Source organism: Trachurus trachurus (assembly GCF_905171665.1).
Source record: "Trachurus trachurus genome assembly, chromosome: 9".
In the NCBI taxonomy this organism is placed as follows: Eukaryota; Metazoa; Chordata; class Actinopteri; order Carangiformes; family Carangidae; genus Trachurus; species Trachurus trachurus.
The window spans coordinates 23,337,033-23,355,377 of record NC_139895.1 but is presented as its reverse complement, the minus strand read 5'-3'; the positions used below and the strand labels follow the sequence as shown (position 1 = coordinate 23,355,377).

At 39.2% G+C, this 18,345-nt stretch overlaps 1 protein-coding gene across 1 annotated transcript; it reads left to right on the top strand.

Annotated features, from left to right (window-relative positions):
- The first annotated feature begins 1,216 nt into the window (after positions 1 to 1,216).
- On the top strand, positions 1,217 to 4,971 carry slc14a2 (solute carrier family 14 member 2). Its single transcript, XM_083979292.1, has 10 exons — positions 1,217 to 1,342; positions 1,586 to 1,651; positions 1,731 to 1,926; positions 2,219 to 2,408; positions 2,525 to 2,653; positions 3,064 to 3,256; positions 3,460 to 3,607; positions 3,816 to 3,950; positions 4,110 to 4,159; positions 4,249 to 4,971. Exons 1-10 carry the CDS (start codon positions 1,319 to 1,321, stop codon positions 4,639 to 4,641), a joined length of 1,524 nt encoding a protein of 507 aa, XP_083835418.1. The 5' UTR covers positions 1,217 to 1,318; the 3' UTR covers positions 4,642 to 4,971.
- Positions 4,972 to 18,345: the final 13,374 nt, after the last annotated feature.

Here is an 18,345-nt window from a genome sequence, read left to right as displayed (position 1 = left end):
TCAACAAAGTCTGTAATGGAGTAAAGGGAGGACAGGTGTTGATGCTGGGGTCACAGCAGGGGGAAAGCTGGGTGGCAGAGTGACTGGGCTGCGATGGGGAGATAAACATAGATGACTTGCTCCACCTGCAACAAGCAGAAATACAAATACATTTGTGTGTTTTGTTTGAGATAAATGGATTTTTATCTTAAAGGATTTCTGTAGGAAAATCAGTCCATTTTGCTGTGGACAATTTGACTTGTCATAATACTAATACTAATACTAATTAATATAATATACCAATATTCATTACTGATATCTTCAATAATGACTACATTTTACCCAGCATGCACAAGGGCAGGCCCCCGAAACACTGCAACAAATTTGTTCTTGAAATATAAAAGAATAGAACTAACTAACTAAACTAACATACAATTAAAATACTCTTTTTTGCAAGAAATTATCAACATAATGGTTTCACATTTTCCAAGTTACATTTTCATATGCAGCAGACACACACACATGCATACACACTCTTACAGATGGATAATGTGAGTGCAAAGGGGCATGTTTGGTCTCTCTACATTTCAACATTAGGGTCATTCCTCCCATGACTGAGTCCTTTGCCCCCAACAGTGCTGAAACTAATGACTATTTTCATTCATTATTTATCTACTGATTATCTAACTCAATCGATAATAACTGAGTCCTTTTAGGTATATCCTAAAGCCCCTTGTTATGTCCATTTTATTCTATGCATTCTATGCTCCTGGAGACCTACATAACTCACAACTTTATCTCGGCTGTTCTATAGCCTCAAGCTGCACTATAGCCTCAAGCAGAGATGAGGAGCTGACATGTAGCTCCCTCTGGGGGTGGGTTATGCAACTTTGCATACTGTATGCAGCATTCTTCAGGACCAGTAAACAGACTGTAATGTGTTGAATCAGTCATAAGCAATAATGACAGTGAAGAGGATGAGACATTGACCCTATGCAGTGCCTGAAGTTGACCCCTGTTGAGTCACAGATCCAGTTTTGCATACGACATGCTTTAGATTTTACATCATCTTACGCTACAAACTAAAACAACACGCTGACTTCACCTGAACTCACCCTCACCTCTCTTGTGGTTTTCAAGGTTGGACAAAAAACAAAAGTGGTGTGCCTGAGTTTTTGACTTGGGTGTGGGAATGATTATCACAGGTGGAGGTGGATGAGATGGAGAGGAGGGAGGAGTTGGGGTTTTGCCTCTTGCTATAAAAGCCTCGGTGGAAGTGTCTGTTGTGCAGCTCGGGAGAAGCTGGCAACTTGTGCAACTTGTGTCTATTCTGGGACATATGAGTGGATCACACTGCACAAAGGTAGGAGCACTTGTTTGTTCAGCGGGACAGTAAACCAAGGTCACTCTTTAGTTAATATGTAGCCTATCTATCTGATCAAAATAGAGAATATTTGAACACTATTGTATTGTTAAGTTGGTTATGTTGCTCCTTTATCTGAGAGAATTGATTTTGACGGATTAATAATTAAAATGCAGAGAACTGACATATAGGCCTGCACATGTAGATTATTCATAACAAAAATCTTGCCTTTCTCCTGTCTAGGATATTCAGAGGAATATCAACTGTTCCACTTCACTGACCACCAGCTCCCCGGCCGCCACTTGTACAGTAAGTCAAAGCTCACATTTCAGACACACAGTATATTCCCTGTTATACCTATCTAATACATTTCTAACTGTCACGATAGCTCCAGGAACTTCAACCACTGATGGCGCATCCTGATCTGAAGTCGGAGCATGACAGCTCAGCCCAGGATCAAACTAAGGAGAAGGAGGCGGTGCAGCCTGCAGGACCCACAGCCCGGCAGAGGGCAAAGACCCGCTTCCTTAAAGGAGTCTCTTACTTCTCTGGAGACATGAAGGTTTTTGGAAAGTGGATGGAAAGTAAGTTAACAGAAACCGCTTACTACAGTACAGAATGAACATGGCATAATTACATATTTATAATTCCATCTGGTAAACAGAGGATTGACATTTACAAGATTTACATTGTATCTACTGTATGTCTTTTCACAACCTCTAAATATATTTAACTGTCGCCCACAGTCAAATAAATGTGAACAGGATTGTTTTGCCCCTGGGTGCACAAAAGGGAGCCTGGCAAGAGTATTCGCTGTTGGAGGCTCATTAAGTAGCTCTGTGAAAATGTCAACCTTGTCTCTGTCCTCTCCTGCAGAACAGTTCTTCTTGCTGCAGCTGCTGGACTGGGTTTTGCGTGGAGCTGCCCAAGTGATGTTTGTCAACAACCCTTTGAGTGGCCTTATCATTTTTGCCGGCCTCATCCTGCAGAACTACTGGTGGGCCCTCAACGGGTTTGTGGGGACGCTTTTTGCCACCATTTCTGCCCTTATTCTTCAGCAGAACAGGTTTGAACAAACTTTTTTTTTTTTGGGTTAAATAAATAGATAGTGATGCAAAAGACACTGTGTTGTAATATGGGTAATATGTGGGAATTAATGCAAATGACTTGACTTTCCTTCAGGGGTGCAATAGCTGCAGGGCTGTACGGTTACAACGGCATCCTGGTGGGTCTGCTGATGGCTGTGTTCTCCAAGGAAGGCGACTGGTACTGGTGGCTTCTGCTCCCCAACATCTTCATGTCCATGATGTGGTAAGCAAATAATGGCAAAAAGATGAAAGATGCAGGTGAAAGGCGTTTACAGATAAACCAAACCACAACACATAAGAAACTGATTGATTTATTGCCATATGACCACATAAGTGTCATCACTCTGATGACAGAGCTCAGCAATTTTAAGACACTTTGTTCTAGCACTTCGGGATGCCGGTGTGCAACAGGTTTGACAGCAGCAGCACAGTCATGCCCCACCTTGGCATTCTATCATATTTGTAATCTATGATCACCGGCTGATAGAATTACATAATGTTTTGTGAATAATAAGAGCGGGAAATGTGCAGAATCACCTCTAAATGTAACTTAGAGAAGATGAACGTAATTTTTTTAATTGTATGTAATGTATTTAAACAATGGTAATAATCATGTGTGCCGTTGACTTTCAGCCCGATCGTGTCCAGTGCTCTGGCGTCTATTAACAGTCGCTGGGATCTGCCAGTGTTCACCCTGCCCTTCAACATCCTGGTGTGTCTCCACATGGTCGCCACTGGCCACTACAACCACCACTTCCCCCAAGTCCTCATTCAGCCTCGCACAGAGCTGCCCAACATTACCTGGTCCGAAATTGATTTACCCAAGGTCAGTGACAGGAAAGGGTTTGTCTTAAGTGTTTTTGTCTTAAGTGCGTGAGTGTAACTTGCTATAGTAAACAGGTTAGTCAGAGGAATGTCCATCAGTCAGTGTCTACCTACAGAGCCCAAATGAGAACTGTGGTCCAAGATGAATGGAAACAACTGTGTGCAGCATAATGTATGTTAAATATGTTTTCTTTGCCTCTGTAGCTGTTCATGTCAGTGCCTGTGGGAATTGGCCAAGTCTACGGCTGTGACAACCCATGGACAGGAGGAATCTTCATTATCTCACTCTTCATTTCTTCCCCCATCACCTGTGCTCATGCTGTCCTGGGATCTGCAGTGGGCATGGTTTCAGGTGAGAGGAACAAACCAAAACCAGGGCGACTGTTAAAGTCACCTCAATAAACAGCATGTGTTATTTTTACTTCCTTACATGCTCATAGAGTGAATTCAAATATGTTCCATGTCCAAGATGACCCCAAAAGGTGTAAAATAATCAGGAGGGTTATTTTTTTTAAGATAATCAAAACTTAACTGATTGCATTTGTGTCTTTGATCTACAGGTCTGGCCCTGGCAGCTCCATTTGGGGACATTTACTTTGGCCTCTGGGGATATAACTGCGTGTTAGCATGCATTGCCATTGGAGGAATGTTTTATGCCCTCACCTGGCAGGTGCACCTGCTTGCGATTACTTGTGGTGAGTAGACACTTGTATCCAACCCGGACAGCATGTCCATATCACGTGTAACTCTGCACAACACTGGCAGAGAGCCTCCAGATATTTGTAATCTGTGATCACTGTTACACACTGTTATGTCATCTCACAGTCTCTCCCTCCCTCCTTTCTCTTCGGCAGCTTTTTTCTGCGCATACCTCGGCTCAGCCATTGCCAACATCATGTCCACGGTGAGTGCACATTTGTCACTGCCTTTGTGAAGCAGCCCATCATAAACACAAGTTAGTAATTGCAAACTCATGCATTTTTTTCCCTACAGTTTGGTCTGCCAGCCTGCACCTGGCCTTTCTGTCTCTCTGCTCTCACTTTCCTCCTCTTAACCACGGGGACCAAGAGGATCTTCAAACTCCCACTGGCCAAAGTCACTTATCCAGAGAAAAACCTGGGCTTCTTCTGGAAGATGAAGAAGCAAGAGAAAATGGAGAAGGCAGAGAAAGAGAGGAAAGAGAAGGAAGAGCAGCAGAGAGCCACTGAAGAGGAAGTTATACTAAACGAAAAAGAGAAACTGAGGCTTGAGCTTGAAAGAATGGAAGAGGGAAGAGAAGCCAGTGAGCCATCAGAGGGCGAGAATGAGGAGACACCGGAGCCAGAACAACAAGGCAATAATTCAGACAGTGATCTAACTGAGGTCACTCCTACTGATTATGTTTAATAGTACATTTCTGATGAGAAAGCAATGATAAAACTTTATGGCACATGATGTATGAAGAACGTTAATGAATGTATCTGTAAATATCTTTTTCAATGTGTTTTTATACTTTATTATACATCAAAAATGTATGCTGGCAATTTGTTCCAGCCAATTCATGTTTTACTGAATGATTTGTGGCCATGTGTTACTTGTTTGCAGTGCAAAAAGGATACTAAATCTATATTTTTTTAAATAAATTATTGTTGAAAACCCACTTCAGTGTCATCCATGTTGGTTTATTCAATGTTGTCTTAAGGTAACAGAAGCCAAATAAATTATTTCTGAAATCTACCATCTGTTGCTATCAGTCATTCTTGTCTGAGAGACAGAGGAACATAGAAAAAATACAAATACAAACATTTCTCAATGTCAGTTAACCATAATCATGTATCATAGTTCTATTATGATACTGGATGCGTGATTGTGGCTTTTCACTACTGAGTGAGATATTGAGCCCTACCTTATACCCGGCACAAACTGGCCCAAAGCGCAAAAGAAACTTTTTTTTTGCTAGTTTCAGACCAATACAGACCGATGCAGTACCCACATTTAACTGGAAACTACACGTTTGTTGACCCACGGTTGTCGCATTGCTATCTTGAGGAAGTGGAAAATAAGTAAAAACTTCATAGGAGCCTACATTGGATGTGCCCACATTGGATGTGCCCAATGTGCAGAAGCAGAAAGACCGAAATGTGCTGCAGATGTTCAGATAAGTCAAGTGGAACATTACAAGAGAGCCCACAGAAGACACACAATACTATGTGACGTATTGTGTGTTACACAACTTTGTAGTGCGTCAGAGGTCTGCTGGACAATTTATCTACAGGTCTAAAGTAACCTAATTTAACTGTTCCTATAACCCTAAAACACTCATATAAATAACGGGGAGATTCAATGCAATCCTTATTAACCATGTGCCTTGTGCAAAAATTGTTTTTTTTTTCGATCGTTTAAATAACAAGAGTGAATTGGATATGCCCTAAATGACAAGCACTCAAGTCCATACCATCAGATAAAATAAACCTCTTACCATACAATAAATTAACTGTGGGGTGACTTTTTTTAAGGCCCCATTTCTGTTGTATCAACTGCAAACAGATGCAAACCTGCAAATGCCACCATCTCCTTCCTTCCAAGGAAATTGTCACATTGTTGATGTTATGGCCACATAGATTCTTGGATAGGGTTCATGGAAAGTTACTGAAGTTAAGAGCTCATACAACAGACACATTAAATCTAAAACCTGAGTCTCCCAAAACGATGAAACATATCTAAAAGCTGAGATAAGGATTTCACAGGGCTGTATAAAATGGATTTCGTCCACATAGAGAGAAACCCAATGGGTATAGAGCCCCTCAAAGTTTTGCTTGTTTTTTTTCTGCAGAGCAACATGCTACACTTAACATCCCGACAAGTCATGATATTGTAAGAACGGTCCGTTTTTAAATGAGTTCATCATGTGAGGGAATGTCATGCCCACATCATACCAGCATGGTGTGTGGATGCTGGTTTGAATGGCTACGCAGTTTACTTGTAGGATATGATCTACTAGCTACACTGATTGAAGAGCCTACAAAGGTTTAAGCTGTAATTCATGTAAAGTTTAGATCGACATCTGGCACATCTATATTTATTATATTGTAAGATTGTTGCAATTGTACACCACGTACACTCACTATACAAACAGTATTTTAGAAAATGAATTACCTACAATAAATTATTATTATTATTTTAATACATTGAATAAAACTGCTTTTCAGTGTTGACTCGGTGTGTGCCAAGAAACTAATGAGAGAGATATTTAAATGAGGCAGATCTTGCAGCCACACCTCTGAGATTATCTGCATTCTGGAGATTATCCATGACATAACATCACCCACTCCGGTGACTAACATTATGCAACATCTTAAGTTTGTGTCACAGAAAGTTAAACTAAAATTAAATCAGTCATGAACATGAAAGAACTGGAATTGTGAGATGTCTTTTGCTGCCCTGATTGTCTACGATGATACCAAGGGCTCAAGACTTACATTCTCCATTTGTATGTACGACACAATTACTCTGGGTGTGCTTTAACAGATCTTAACAAATAGCTATGAGAGACTACTGAGCTTGTTTATGGCCCATTCCAAGGTCAAAACATGTAAAGCAAGACTAGATCAAAACCCAGTATATGGCTGAACTGCCTGTGGTCAAATCCTGATTTCATAACCACAATGTTATCTTATCAAGTCACCAAACTAAAGGAAAAACAAGACAAAGCTGTGATTTTGGTTATATTGATTTGCAAAACATCACTCAAAGAGAAATTTAGAAGAAACAGATTATGTTTTTCCATTTTTGAAATTATTTTTTTGGGCTGTTGTCTGCATTACAGTCATGGTGAGGGGCCAGAAAGACAGCTGGAGCAGGGCTGCAGCAACAAGGACTATGTTATGGTTTGTCTCCCTGTTATGTCCTGTTTTATTTTGAAGTTCCCCGTGTCTTGTCTTCCTGTGCTCTCCGTCCTGTGACATGTGTATCATCTGTGTTTGATTGCCCCACCTGTGTTGTATTTTCTGTGTTTTCCCATTGCCCTGTTGGTTCGTCTGTATTGCCTTTGTGTTCCTGCCTGCGTGTACGTCTGTGTTCCCTGTAAGTTAATAAATAATTTCTTCGTTCCACTCTCTTTGTTTCCTGAGTCTGTCTGCATTTAGCCAAACCATCACTTGGTCACTCAAACTTGGTCACTAAGTCAGCCAGACATGAACAATTACAAGAAATCCCGGACTGTAGCAGTCCAGCTATAAAGTCTCTAGTTAGCAACAATGTGCTATATTGTGGAAACACTGCAATCTTGTCGCGTGTTCGGGTCTGAAAAAAGAAAAGGCCCACTCAATTATGAACTAAAATCACACTGTTATGTTTTCAAAAACACCTCTTTTTCTACATTTTCACCCCATGTCTGTACTTCTCCAGAGTTCTCAAGCACTGAAAACAGAGACCTGAGCAAACACTACCAACTCTGTTTTAGTTTGAAAACTCTGTGGTCTGGACCAGCAGAAATGGACACCTTTGGAAATGATGAGGACAATTATCCCTGATTGGATGTTATCTGCCTGGACTGCTAGGAAGACTTCCTGTTTACACTGTATGCCATGACCAGGACTGTAGTGTGCACCTGACTGCTAATGTATGTGTGCATTTTCACGTGTGATAAGATAGAGGTAGTTTCTGTAATGTACAATGACAGTCTAGATGGAGATTGTCATATTAAGATAAGATAAGATCAGATAAGACAGTGTTATTGCATGGCACATACAACAAAATTCAGGCACACTGCCTCAAACGATAATCAAAAATAGAAAAAGACAAATTACACACATCCACATTCTTTTCAACAAACATTCAAGTTGAAAATGCAGTTTTTAATGTTTCAAAGGGAAGGCGCTGTAGTGATGTAGATAATACTGCACATTTAAAAAGTATGTGTACTACGTAAAAATAAATACATTAGGCTAATAGATTAATACGTTTACACAGCACAGCACATAGTCATAAGTTCTTTCAGTGCTGAGTTCAGTGTAATAATGACTTTTGTATAAAAACTGTTCATCAGTCTCATGGTGCGTGTGTTGATGGATCTGTAGCACTTGCCTGAGGTTAGAAGTTCAAACAGATAGTGGGCGGGATCTCTATAAAATGACACTGTCGTGTGGATGTAGCCTCAGGAAGTCAGAAACATTCCAGATCATAGGGTTGGTCACGATGTTACGGACTAGCTGAAGAAAAACAAGCGATCAAAGCCAATATTACAAAGTCAAACCTGATATTCAGGAATCAGACAGGCCTGATGCCTGACACAACAGCATCCTTTCTGCACAGTGTCATAGCAGACCGTGTAAAAGGAGCTTAGTGTGTAAGGATGTCTTAACCTGTTTCAACCAGTCCACTCTCAATTACTTTCTTTTTCAGTTCATCTGTAGAATATATTATGGTGTCCACACAAGGGCAGTTACAGGTCACCATTGTCCACACTGTCTTTATCCAAATATATCTGGGGAAGATCTGAGGTAAGAAATCAGATCATAATTACTGTAGGTTTTACATTTCCAATAGAGGTTTCACACATACTATGTGATGGATGTAGAATGACCTCATATAGTTGGTAACAGGTGAGCCGTGTGTTCATGGGTTTATAGACGTCCTTTGCAGGGTACGGCTTCATAGTTGGGATAGTACAGCAGTGGCACAGTAGTTAATGTATATAATTTGAATCAATCATGTTTCTTGCAGTACTTACAACTAAAAACAGAAATACATATCTCAGGGTATCACTGTGGCTATAGATAAAGGCTTGGATGACAAACTTAGAGAGATTGCAAGCAGAGGCACAGTATCCAAACTGCAAACATTTATTTCTCCCTGTTTTTGTTGTCAAATGGATATAGTCAAACAACAATGGGAACACGATCTCGGAGAGCACCTATGAACAATGGAACTTTATAATACAATGTACAAATTACTTACGAACATAATATAACCCCATATAAATTTAATAAAATGAACCCCCAGATGTCAGATTTATGTTGGCACAGATGCAGGAAGAAAGGATCTTTAATGCACATGCTGTGGGACTGTCCTGAAGGGAGGAGGTTTGGGGAGGGAGTACGAGATTGTCTACGCTTAATTGTGGGGGGTTAATCTGTGAAGAGGATCATATTAATGAATTGGGAGGTATGGAAACCCAACTGTTTTTGTTTGACCAACTGGCTTAAAGAATTTATCGAATTACTGTAATGTGGAACGTGCAGCCTCAGTACTACATGAGGGTCTACTCTAGATGGACACTTATTAAAAAATACTTAAGTGAGATGAATGCACCTCAAGAGAGACTGGAATGACATAGCCAGTATTGTGTAGACAGAAATTCAACCCCACTGGGGACAGCGACTCAAGTACATTGAATATGTAGTCTGTAATTCCTGGTGAATGTCTTTGTGTTGTGTGTGTGTGTATGTGTGTGTGTGTGTGTGTGTGTGTATGTAGCCTAATGTCTCTGTTATATGTTGTAAAACGAAATTGTAAATAAAATAATATAAAATATATTGTCCATTGTCAATGTACTCTGTGTTTTGAGCATGAAAATACCCTGCTGCTTAAGACATCTGGGATCTCCTTCATTCAGCTCACAATATTCCTATCCCTGCTGCACAGTATGCTGTACAATAACTGTTCACATCAGTTACTGTATGGTGCATACATTTAGAAGAAGCAGTATGTTAAACAACATGACACAACCCTATACAGTGCATGCTATTCCTTACCTTGTCTCATGGCAAAAGATCACAATCATCATCATTGTCATCATCTACCTTATCATACTTAAGATAAGATAAGATAATAAGATAAGATAAGATAAGATAATACTTTATTGTCAGATCACTCTGAAATTTGTCTTGCGTCCCATGACGTCCAAGTTTCACACAAATAATAACAAAATACAAAAAACATATATTACAAAAAGCATAAATGTTAAACCTCAAAACGTCACATTTAAAGAGAAACACAAACTACCTCCTAACTCCATTCACAACATAAATCCAACATTACAATGTGTCTTTGGTGCAACACCCAGTGCTCAGTCTGTACATGAACCTTAGAGTCTACTTAGAGACCAAACTCTGATTTAACAGTTTGACAGACTGAGGGACAAAAGAGTTCCTCCGCCTGTTCAGTCGAGCTTGTGGAACTCTAAACCTTTTATTTGATGGCAGAAGCTGATATTCCTCGAATAACACGTGAGAGGGGTCAGATGAGATATTACTTGCAAGAGACAACATTCTTTTAGTGTATGCTGCTTGAAAATGTGACTCCAAAGTTTGACCCACAATCTTTGAACAGATATGTAGCAGTCTGGTTAGTTTGGTTTTAAGTTGGACAGACAAACAACTAAACCAGGCACTAATTCCATACTGCATAACACTCTGCACTATAGATTGAAAAAATAATAACAGGATGTGTTTGTTTGCTCCAAATGACCTCAATCTTCTCAAAAAATAAATACGTTGTTGTACCTTGCAACAAATAAAGTCTACATGTACACTCCAGGACAAAGTAGCGTCCACGTAGATGCCCAGATACTTATAGACCTAGCACTAATAAGTTCCACTCAGTTTAAAATTGTCCTTCAAAAACAGTTAAGTAAACATTCCTCTTTAAAAAGTGTATGTGTATTTGTTAGCCCCTGTGGTCTGGTGATGTTATTTCACGTGCACAGTGTACCTATCACATTCCGGTGCTTAATGAAGCATGTGGATGCTGGTTTGAATGGTTGCGCAGTTAACTTAAGATATAATCTACAGCAACCCGAGAGCCCAGAACATTTGGAAGAGTTTTAATTGACAGAAGTGTGTGCAGCTAATATTGTAAAATAATTGTAATTGTACACTGCTCTTCTAACACTAATTATTCAGTTAACCAATTCATTGAATTATCCCCTATCTATCATGACTATGACGTGAAGCTAATAATGAGACTAAAGTTGCACTTTTCATAAAATCGATCCAATTGCCACACCTTGCCTTGTTTACCTTGTTGCCACACAAATTGTACAACAACACACTACTAATCCTGCATGACTACTGAACATGTCATGTGTTGTGTATCTTCTCAGGTTTGCAACACACATGATAGAAGTGTTTTATAAGCCAAGAACATAAAAGAACTGGATCTGTGAGATACCTTTTGATGACTGTCAGTGTCAGTGTCATAGGCCAAGCTGTTTTGGGCCCTCAGGGCGGTACATTCACCTATGACTTGTACTTTCTCCTTCCGTATGACACATTTAGTCAACAAAGCCTGTTTTTATCACGTGCCTCATGACAAAACATAAAGGACTGGAGTTACTACTTTGCAGTAACATGCAGTCACAAGTGGTTTAATTGAAGCATGACAGTTCAACCAAGAGAAACTTAAGAAAACGTGCTGAAAATTCATCCCTATAACACAACAGAAATGTTTTCAGCAGACACAAGCCTGGGGTAAGCAGCTCAGATTCAAATTCACATCTTAGTTTTGGTGGCCCACTGGCCCCACATGTTACATGTTCTTCCCTCCAGTTTCTCCTTAAATGTGATTCATGATGACAAAAATACTAATAATTTTACATGAGACCTTCAAGCTTCAATCCTAACCATTTGTGGGAAACAATGTCAGTAAATGTTCTACACATTAACAGCTTGGGCCTCAAGCCCATTAAATGGCTTTATCATTAATATTACTCAATTCTCTTTCCCCCAAGTCTAACACCAACAAATTTCATCGACAGTATCCATTCACTGTAATCATTAACAGTCAGTAACATATTAATATTTTATTTTAGATTTGAGTTCATTTGCATAAAACAGTAGGTCAAATTAGTGTCCTTCAGACTGGAAACCTCGCCTTGGTTTTGCATTCATGCTAACTCATGTGCACTGACAGTACTGTATGCTTCATGAAGCTTCATGAAGCTTCATGAAGCTTACTCTCAGTGGCTTTATGAAGCTTCATGAAGCTTCATGCTTCATAAATCATCTCTGGACCGTCTACAACTCATACAGAATGCTGCCGCCAGGTTGCTAACTCGGTCACAGAAGTCCTGCCACATCACCCCAATCCTCTGCTCCCTACATTGGCTCCCCATAGCTTTTAGATTTCAATTCAAAATTCTGGTTATCACTTTCAATGCCCTGCATGGGTCTGCCCCGGCCTACATCTCCGACCTCCTCCAGCCCTATGCCACCTGCCGTCCCTAAGGTCCTCCGACCAGGGGCTCCTGGCTCTTCCCGGACCAACCTCAAACAAAAGGAGACAGAGCCTTTCGTTCGGTGGCCCCCAGACTCTGGACCACTCTTCCCCCAGACCTAAGAGCCTCTGCATCGATTGAAGTTACCTGTTTCGACAAGCTCTTGAATTGCATGGCAACTAATTATTGCCACTGTTTTATTTCATCTTTTCTGCACTCCCTATTCATACTGTGTTGTTTTTAAAAACTGTTTTTATTCATATACTGTTTTGTTTAAAAAAAAAAAAAAAAGTTTTGTGTGACTTTGTGCTGCGAAAAGTGCTATATAAATAAAGAATTATTATTAGGCTATTATTATTAAAGTTAACCTGGATACTGGATTGTCACCAGTTTTTTGATAAAATTGTTATCTTCTCCCATCATCTCTGTAGCGTGTAACTTATCACATAATCCCAGACACCTTATCACACTGATTGTGAAAAAACGACTTTTGTAAACGTGCTCTGACTAAAACTGAACAGTCAGAAAAATTTAAACAATGCCAACTTAGATTAGATCATATCTATTAACCTAAATAGCAACTTTTAAATGGCACACGTGGCAAATTCAATTGTTTGCCAATAAACATGAAAAGGTAGTTGACAGTGAGACCCAAAATAGAGAGTATATCACTTGTTTAAACCACACACTTAAACATGCAATCTGGAAAATTGGAGCAGCCATGTTTCTCTGCACACAACCTCCAATTACAACAGGTGTTAAAAGAAGGAAGGGAAAATAGACACAAAGACTGATAAGCAAAAAGTAGCACGTGGAGGAAAAAAGTAGTATGATTTTTTAAAAGAATAAAGCCAGTCCATGTTCCTCATCTAAAATCACAGGTAACACTGCTGCTCCTCCGTTATTTATTGAAATATTATTATTTCATTCCCAAAATCAAATACTGTGTCATAACTTGTAATTCCTCGACAGTGACGGGTCACACCGTGGTGACAGCAGGTCATTGAACGAGCACCAGTAGTTCATGTCTGCATGTAGCCTCAACAAATTCCAGTACACCTTTCAGTCTTTTTCATCAACATCAGCATCTTATCTCACTGTTCACCTGCTTGCTTACATTTCCTCATTCAAAGACTTTCCCCCACAGTTCTTTGCTTATCAGCTTCAGTGATCACTTGCAATCTCACCGAAACACAAATGGGTCCCTCATTTTGATCTGGTTCTGGCTGAGGTGGAGGTGGTTGTGACCGTGAAAACCTTCCTCTGATAGCGTCAAACTCTGTTCAGCAGAACCACATAGCACAAATGGTTGTGGTGCTTCCAGCAACTGTTGTGACTAAATGTGGTCAGTCATGACTCTGGCTGATGATAGATTTGTGGGCCGGGTGCAGCACATGACAACGAGGTCAGTGAGCATTTAGCATCTTCATAGCGTAGGAGTGGTGATCTGAGACCAGCTTCCATTTTAGGTGAGAAATATGGTTTATGTGGCCTGGTGATCATCCTCAATCAATTTGCATATGTCTCCAAGGTGGAGGTCATGTGATGTGGCCTGATGCAGTTATCTTACCTGCTTCCTTAGCGTTTCTGCATTTTGATCTCCTGCCTGACAAGTATTGATTGATCTCTGCAGGACTCCTATTACTAACTACATGATACACATTCGGGTTAAATATTCAAATTTCCCCATGTTTCAATTCTGTTTTCTGATTCTCTAAATTAAAATGACTAAATCTGAAATTGGAGGTCAACTCTGCAGAGATAAAAAAAAAAAAAAAAAAAAAAAAAAACCCGCTGTGCATACAATAGTTGTGTAGCATAGTATTCTATTTTACAGTACACATTTTATGTTTTATTGGTCTAATTTCATAATTATGTTTTTAAATGGGATCAATAATTCTAAAATAAAATAAATTGGCATATTGCATGTTTTTGAACATGATATTGATCTGACAGTTTCTTTGGATTTTACATGCAGAACATCTTTATGAGTTCAAAAAGAATTCTGCTTAATCAAAGTTGCTGCTTAAAGGAGATGATGGATGTGATCTTTGTTTATCAAACCAAATGTATAAATTCTGAATGTACAGTATGTATTTTTGTCATTTTATTGTGTTTATGGTGCCTTGGCTATTGTAGTGTATTTTCTACCTCCTCTTTTGTAAGTAATTTACCCTGAGAGTTACTTTTGTGTTTAGTGTATAATCCACTTCAAATTCTTTACTTTTATCTTTAGAATTGTCTTTCATCTGTGTTCTTTGTTTGCCTGAAGGTAAATTACTGTTATAATATGAAACAAGGCACGTTAGGTCACTTTTTCTGGACACCTGTAGTATTTGGTTTGCTTCTCCCATGTTTAAGTTAGCCTAAGGTTAACTGACTGGTCAGGATGTCAAACACCAGAGGGTAATTTGGACAGTTTAGGTATTGTTTTAGTTTATGACCATCCTGGCCACCTAAATTCTTCTGTTTAGAGAGGTGGAGTAAATTTAGAGTATACAAGGTCTGGACTTTTGCCCAAGACCCAGAGGTCTCATATTTGGCTCCAGAGACCTCTCGAAGATTCGGCTTTTTGACACCGTATCTTTTTTGTAATAAACCATTTTTTACCATCTACAAAGAAGACGTGTCAGAGTGGTCATCATTTCATCAGCATCAACATCAAAATATACCACACTATATCAAATTAGCCTTCTCTGGCTAATTTAATTGCCCCCCCCCCCACTTTCATCAATGATTGTCAAATAAATGTTACATAAATTCAATTCCGAAAGGAAATGCTTAACGTGTCAACACATATTAATGCAATACTGCAAAAACACAACTTTAGTAGACGCTGAACACTTTTACTTATAAAATTTTGAATGCATGACTTACTTTTTAATGAAGTATTATTCCATTACAGCATTGATCATTTTACTTAAGTGAAAGACTTAAGCACGTTTTCCATCTGTGGTAGAGGGACCCACCAACACTCCCATTTAGAGAACATACTAGAAACTGAGAAACTGTGATGGTTCTGCACATATAAGTCAAGTCATGTAGGTTTCTGGGTCATGTGACGTGATTAATATCTGGACCGTGCAGTGCAATGCAAAGATGCTTCTCGAAAGTTACAGCTGTGCACTTGCGGAATGAGGACCATTTGCACGTGTTGTTATCTCTCCTCTAGGGCCATACATCAAGAGTATCATGCCATACATCTAGGCAACAAATGCACGCATGACAGCAATAATGACTGGCACGTGTTATTACTGGTTAGTATTCCTGTCTCGTATCAGTTGTCAGCCACAAAGCACACTTGTTTTGTGTTCTTTTTGAAGGATAATCTGATGAAATTGTATATTTTCTGCCTCCCGTGCTGTACTATGACACAACAAGGGACATGGAAACAAAACTCTAGACTAATCTACTGGTATGTGATTTCAGTATGTCAACATTGGCATGCTAACATGAAGACAACAAAAATGCTAAGATGCTGATGTGAAGCAAATACTGTATAATGCTCAGCATGTTCATTATATCAGTGTTAGCATATTTGCCAATTAGCACAATACAACAGGCCAACAAGAGTGTCCTCAATCTGCAGGATCAATTGAAAGTTTGACCAAATGTTCATGAGCTTGATGAAATGGAAGCTTTGGTGGACAAATATGAATATGTTTCAATTTACTTCAAATGACTCTGTGTGTAAAATATAAACTGTAAGAATAATGTGAAATCTGCCTTGTGCAAAACACAGATAATTAACTGTTTTCACATGAGCTGCAGATGGAGCTCTTTATGGGTTATGAAAGTGAAAAGATGTGAAATGAAAAGAAAAATATGTGCCAGAGAAAAACTTTTTACAACTTTATCTTCTCTGCAATTGTAAAAAAAAAAAAAAAAAAAAAAAAGTTTGACATGATTTCACAGAGATATGAGTGGCTAACACCTCCAGGCCTTATTTGATGTCAGGCCTACTTCCTGTTGTCATCTCACTCACTGAATGAAGGAGTGGACCAAGAAGACAATGAGCTGTTACAACATTTGTGCCTCGGGCAAGGTACAAAAAGGTTCATCACCTCTTGAAGAAGAGAGATGACACATAAAATATGCAAATGACATAATGTGATTTGTCAGGTTTTTAAAGGATGCACGCCAATATCAAGACACCTGTGGTCAATATTTTAACAAACAAGTGACACTTAAAGACTTTCTAGAAGGAAATATACGGGGGTTCAACCCTTTTATATACTATCTACTGTATGTTTTGTTTGTTTGTTTCTTGCATGTTTTGAAGTGTAAAGTGTTCATATGAAGTAGTGAATTCTCCAGGAAACACTCAGAAAACCCTTAACTGTAATGTGACCACATACTTCATGGACATCATTAAAAACAGCACCTATACTTCTGCCAGCAAACAAACTGGTTATTATGGCCCATGTGGTGTCTGTGTCCAAGCTGTGTCTGTGGGTCTCGTACAGAATCGTCTTAATTATAATGAGTTTGAATTACTAACTTGACTTTAATACAAAGTCCTCAGTTGTCTTTAGCCCTTCTGCACTTAAAAAAGCTTTTCTTTGGCCAAAAAAGAAAGTATGAGGGTGAAAATGCTGCCTGTGTGATGTGTTCCAGCTGTGTGGCACTCAGCCAAAACAAGTCTTCAAGGTACAAAACATACTTACTAAACACACGCACACACGCACACACACACGCACGCACACACACACACACGCACACACACACACACACACACACACACACACACACACACACACACACACACACACACACACACACACACACACACACACACACACACACACACACACACACACACACACACACACACACACACACACACAGGGAACAGCTCATCACAGTGGACTGAATTGAAATGTGCAAAACCTGCAGTTGTTTAACATGAAAAATGGCTTGGCTGAACTTAAGGTGTTGTTGTTGTTTTTCAGACTTGACATAAAGTAGTGGTTTCAAGTCCTTTCAGAATATAACTACGGTACCCAGAACATCTCTCAGAGTGTAAATGAATCATTCAAATTCATTTATATCCATGTAATATCTCAAACTTCAAGAACATGAGCAAGAGCCAGAATGCAAGTTTCCACAGACCCCGGTGCTTCAGCTGAGATGCTCTCAGTATCATCTCTATGTTTTGCAGCATGACATTCATTTATTTTTCAAAGCAGACATAGATTCTTTGCATTTAAGAAACATCTAAGTTCTGCTATCACATGTGACAAATGTTCATGTTCAAACGTTTGGTTGCATTTTGTCCTTCCAAGGTGTAATGTTGATAATGCTCTGTCTGGCTCAGAGTTAAGTCTTTAGCACACTCTTGTGGTCTTGTGGACTCTTGCAGGCGCATTGGTTTAAATAATCTTGCTGCATTTGGCACATTTTATTGATAAAAGCACAACATCATTCAGTTTCTACCACAGTGTTTAACTCAAGGCTGTTGCTGTCTTTGTTTCTTTGTGCCTTATTTTATGTTTTTCTTCTTCTCATGTTTCAAGTCATTTTATTAGGTGGCTAAGTTGTAAGGGACCAGTTTGTTTAGTTTACATGTATTTTCCACTTTCTATTATGTAAGTCTATGTGTTTCAAATCATTCCTCAAATCATTCACCGTCCCTGATTCAAAACCACAAACAAAACAAATCAATCTTTTCAAAATTAGCGTAACTTCAACAAGATTTTGATGCCGATTAACTTGATCTGAACCATCACTATTTTAAAGGTTTTGTTTCAACAAAAAATGTGGAAAAAAAAAAATTCAACAAGCCAACGATGTCAATTAGTGACAGAAAATCAACACAAGTCCTTTTCTTTCTGAAAACAGTGTGGGAATGTCTGGTAGACGATTATGTAAAGCCATAAAGTATAAAGTAAACA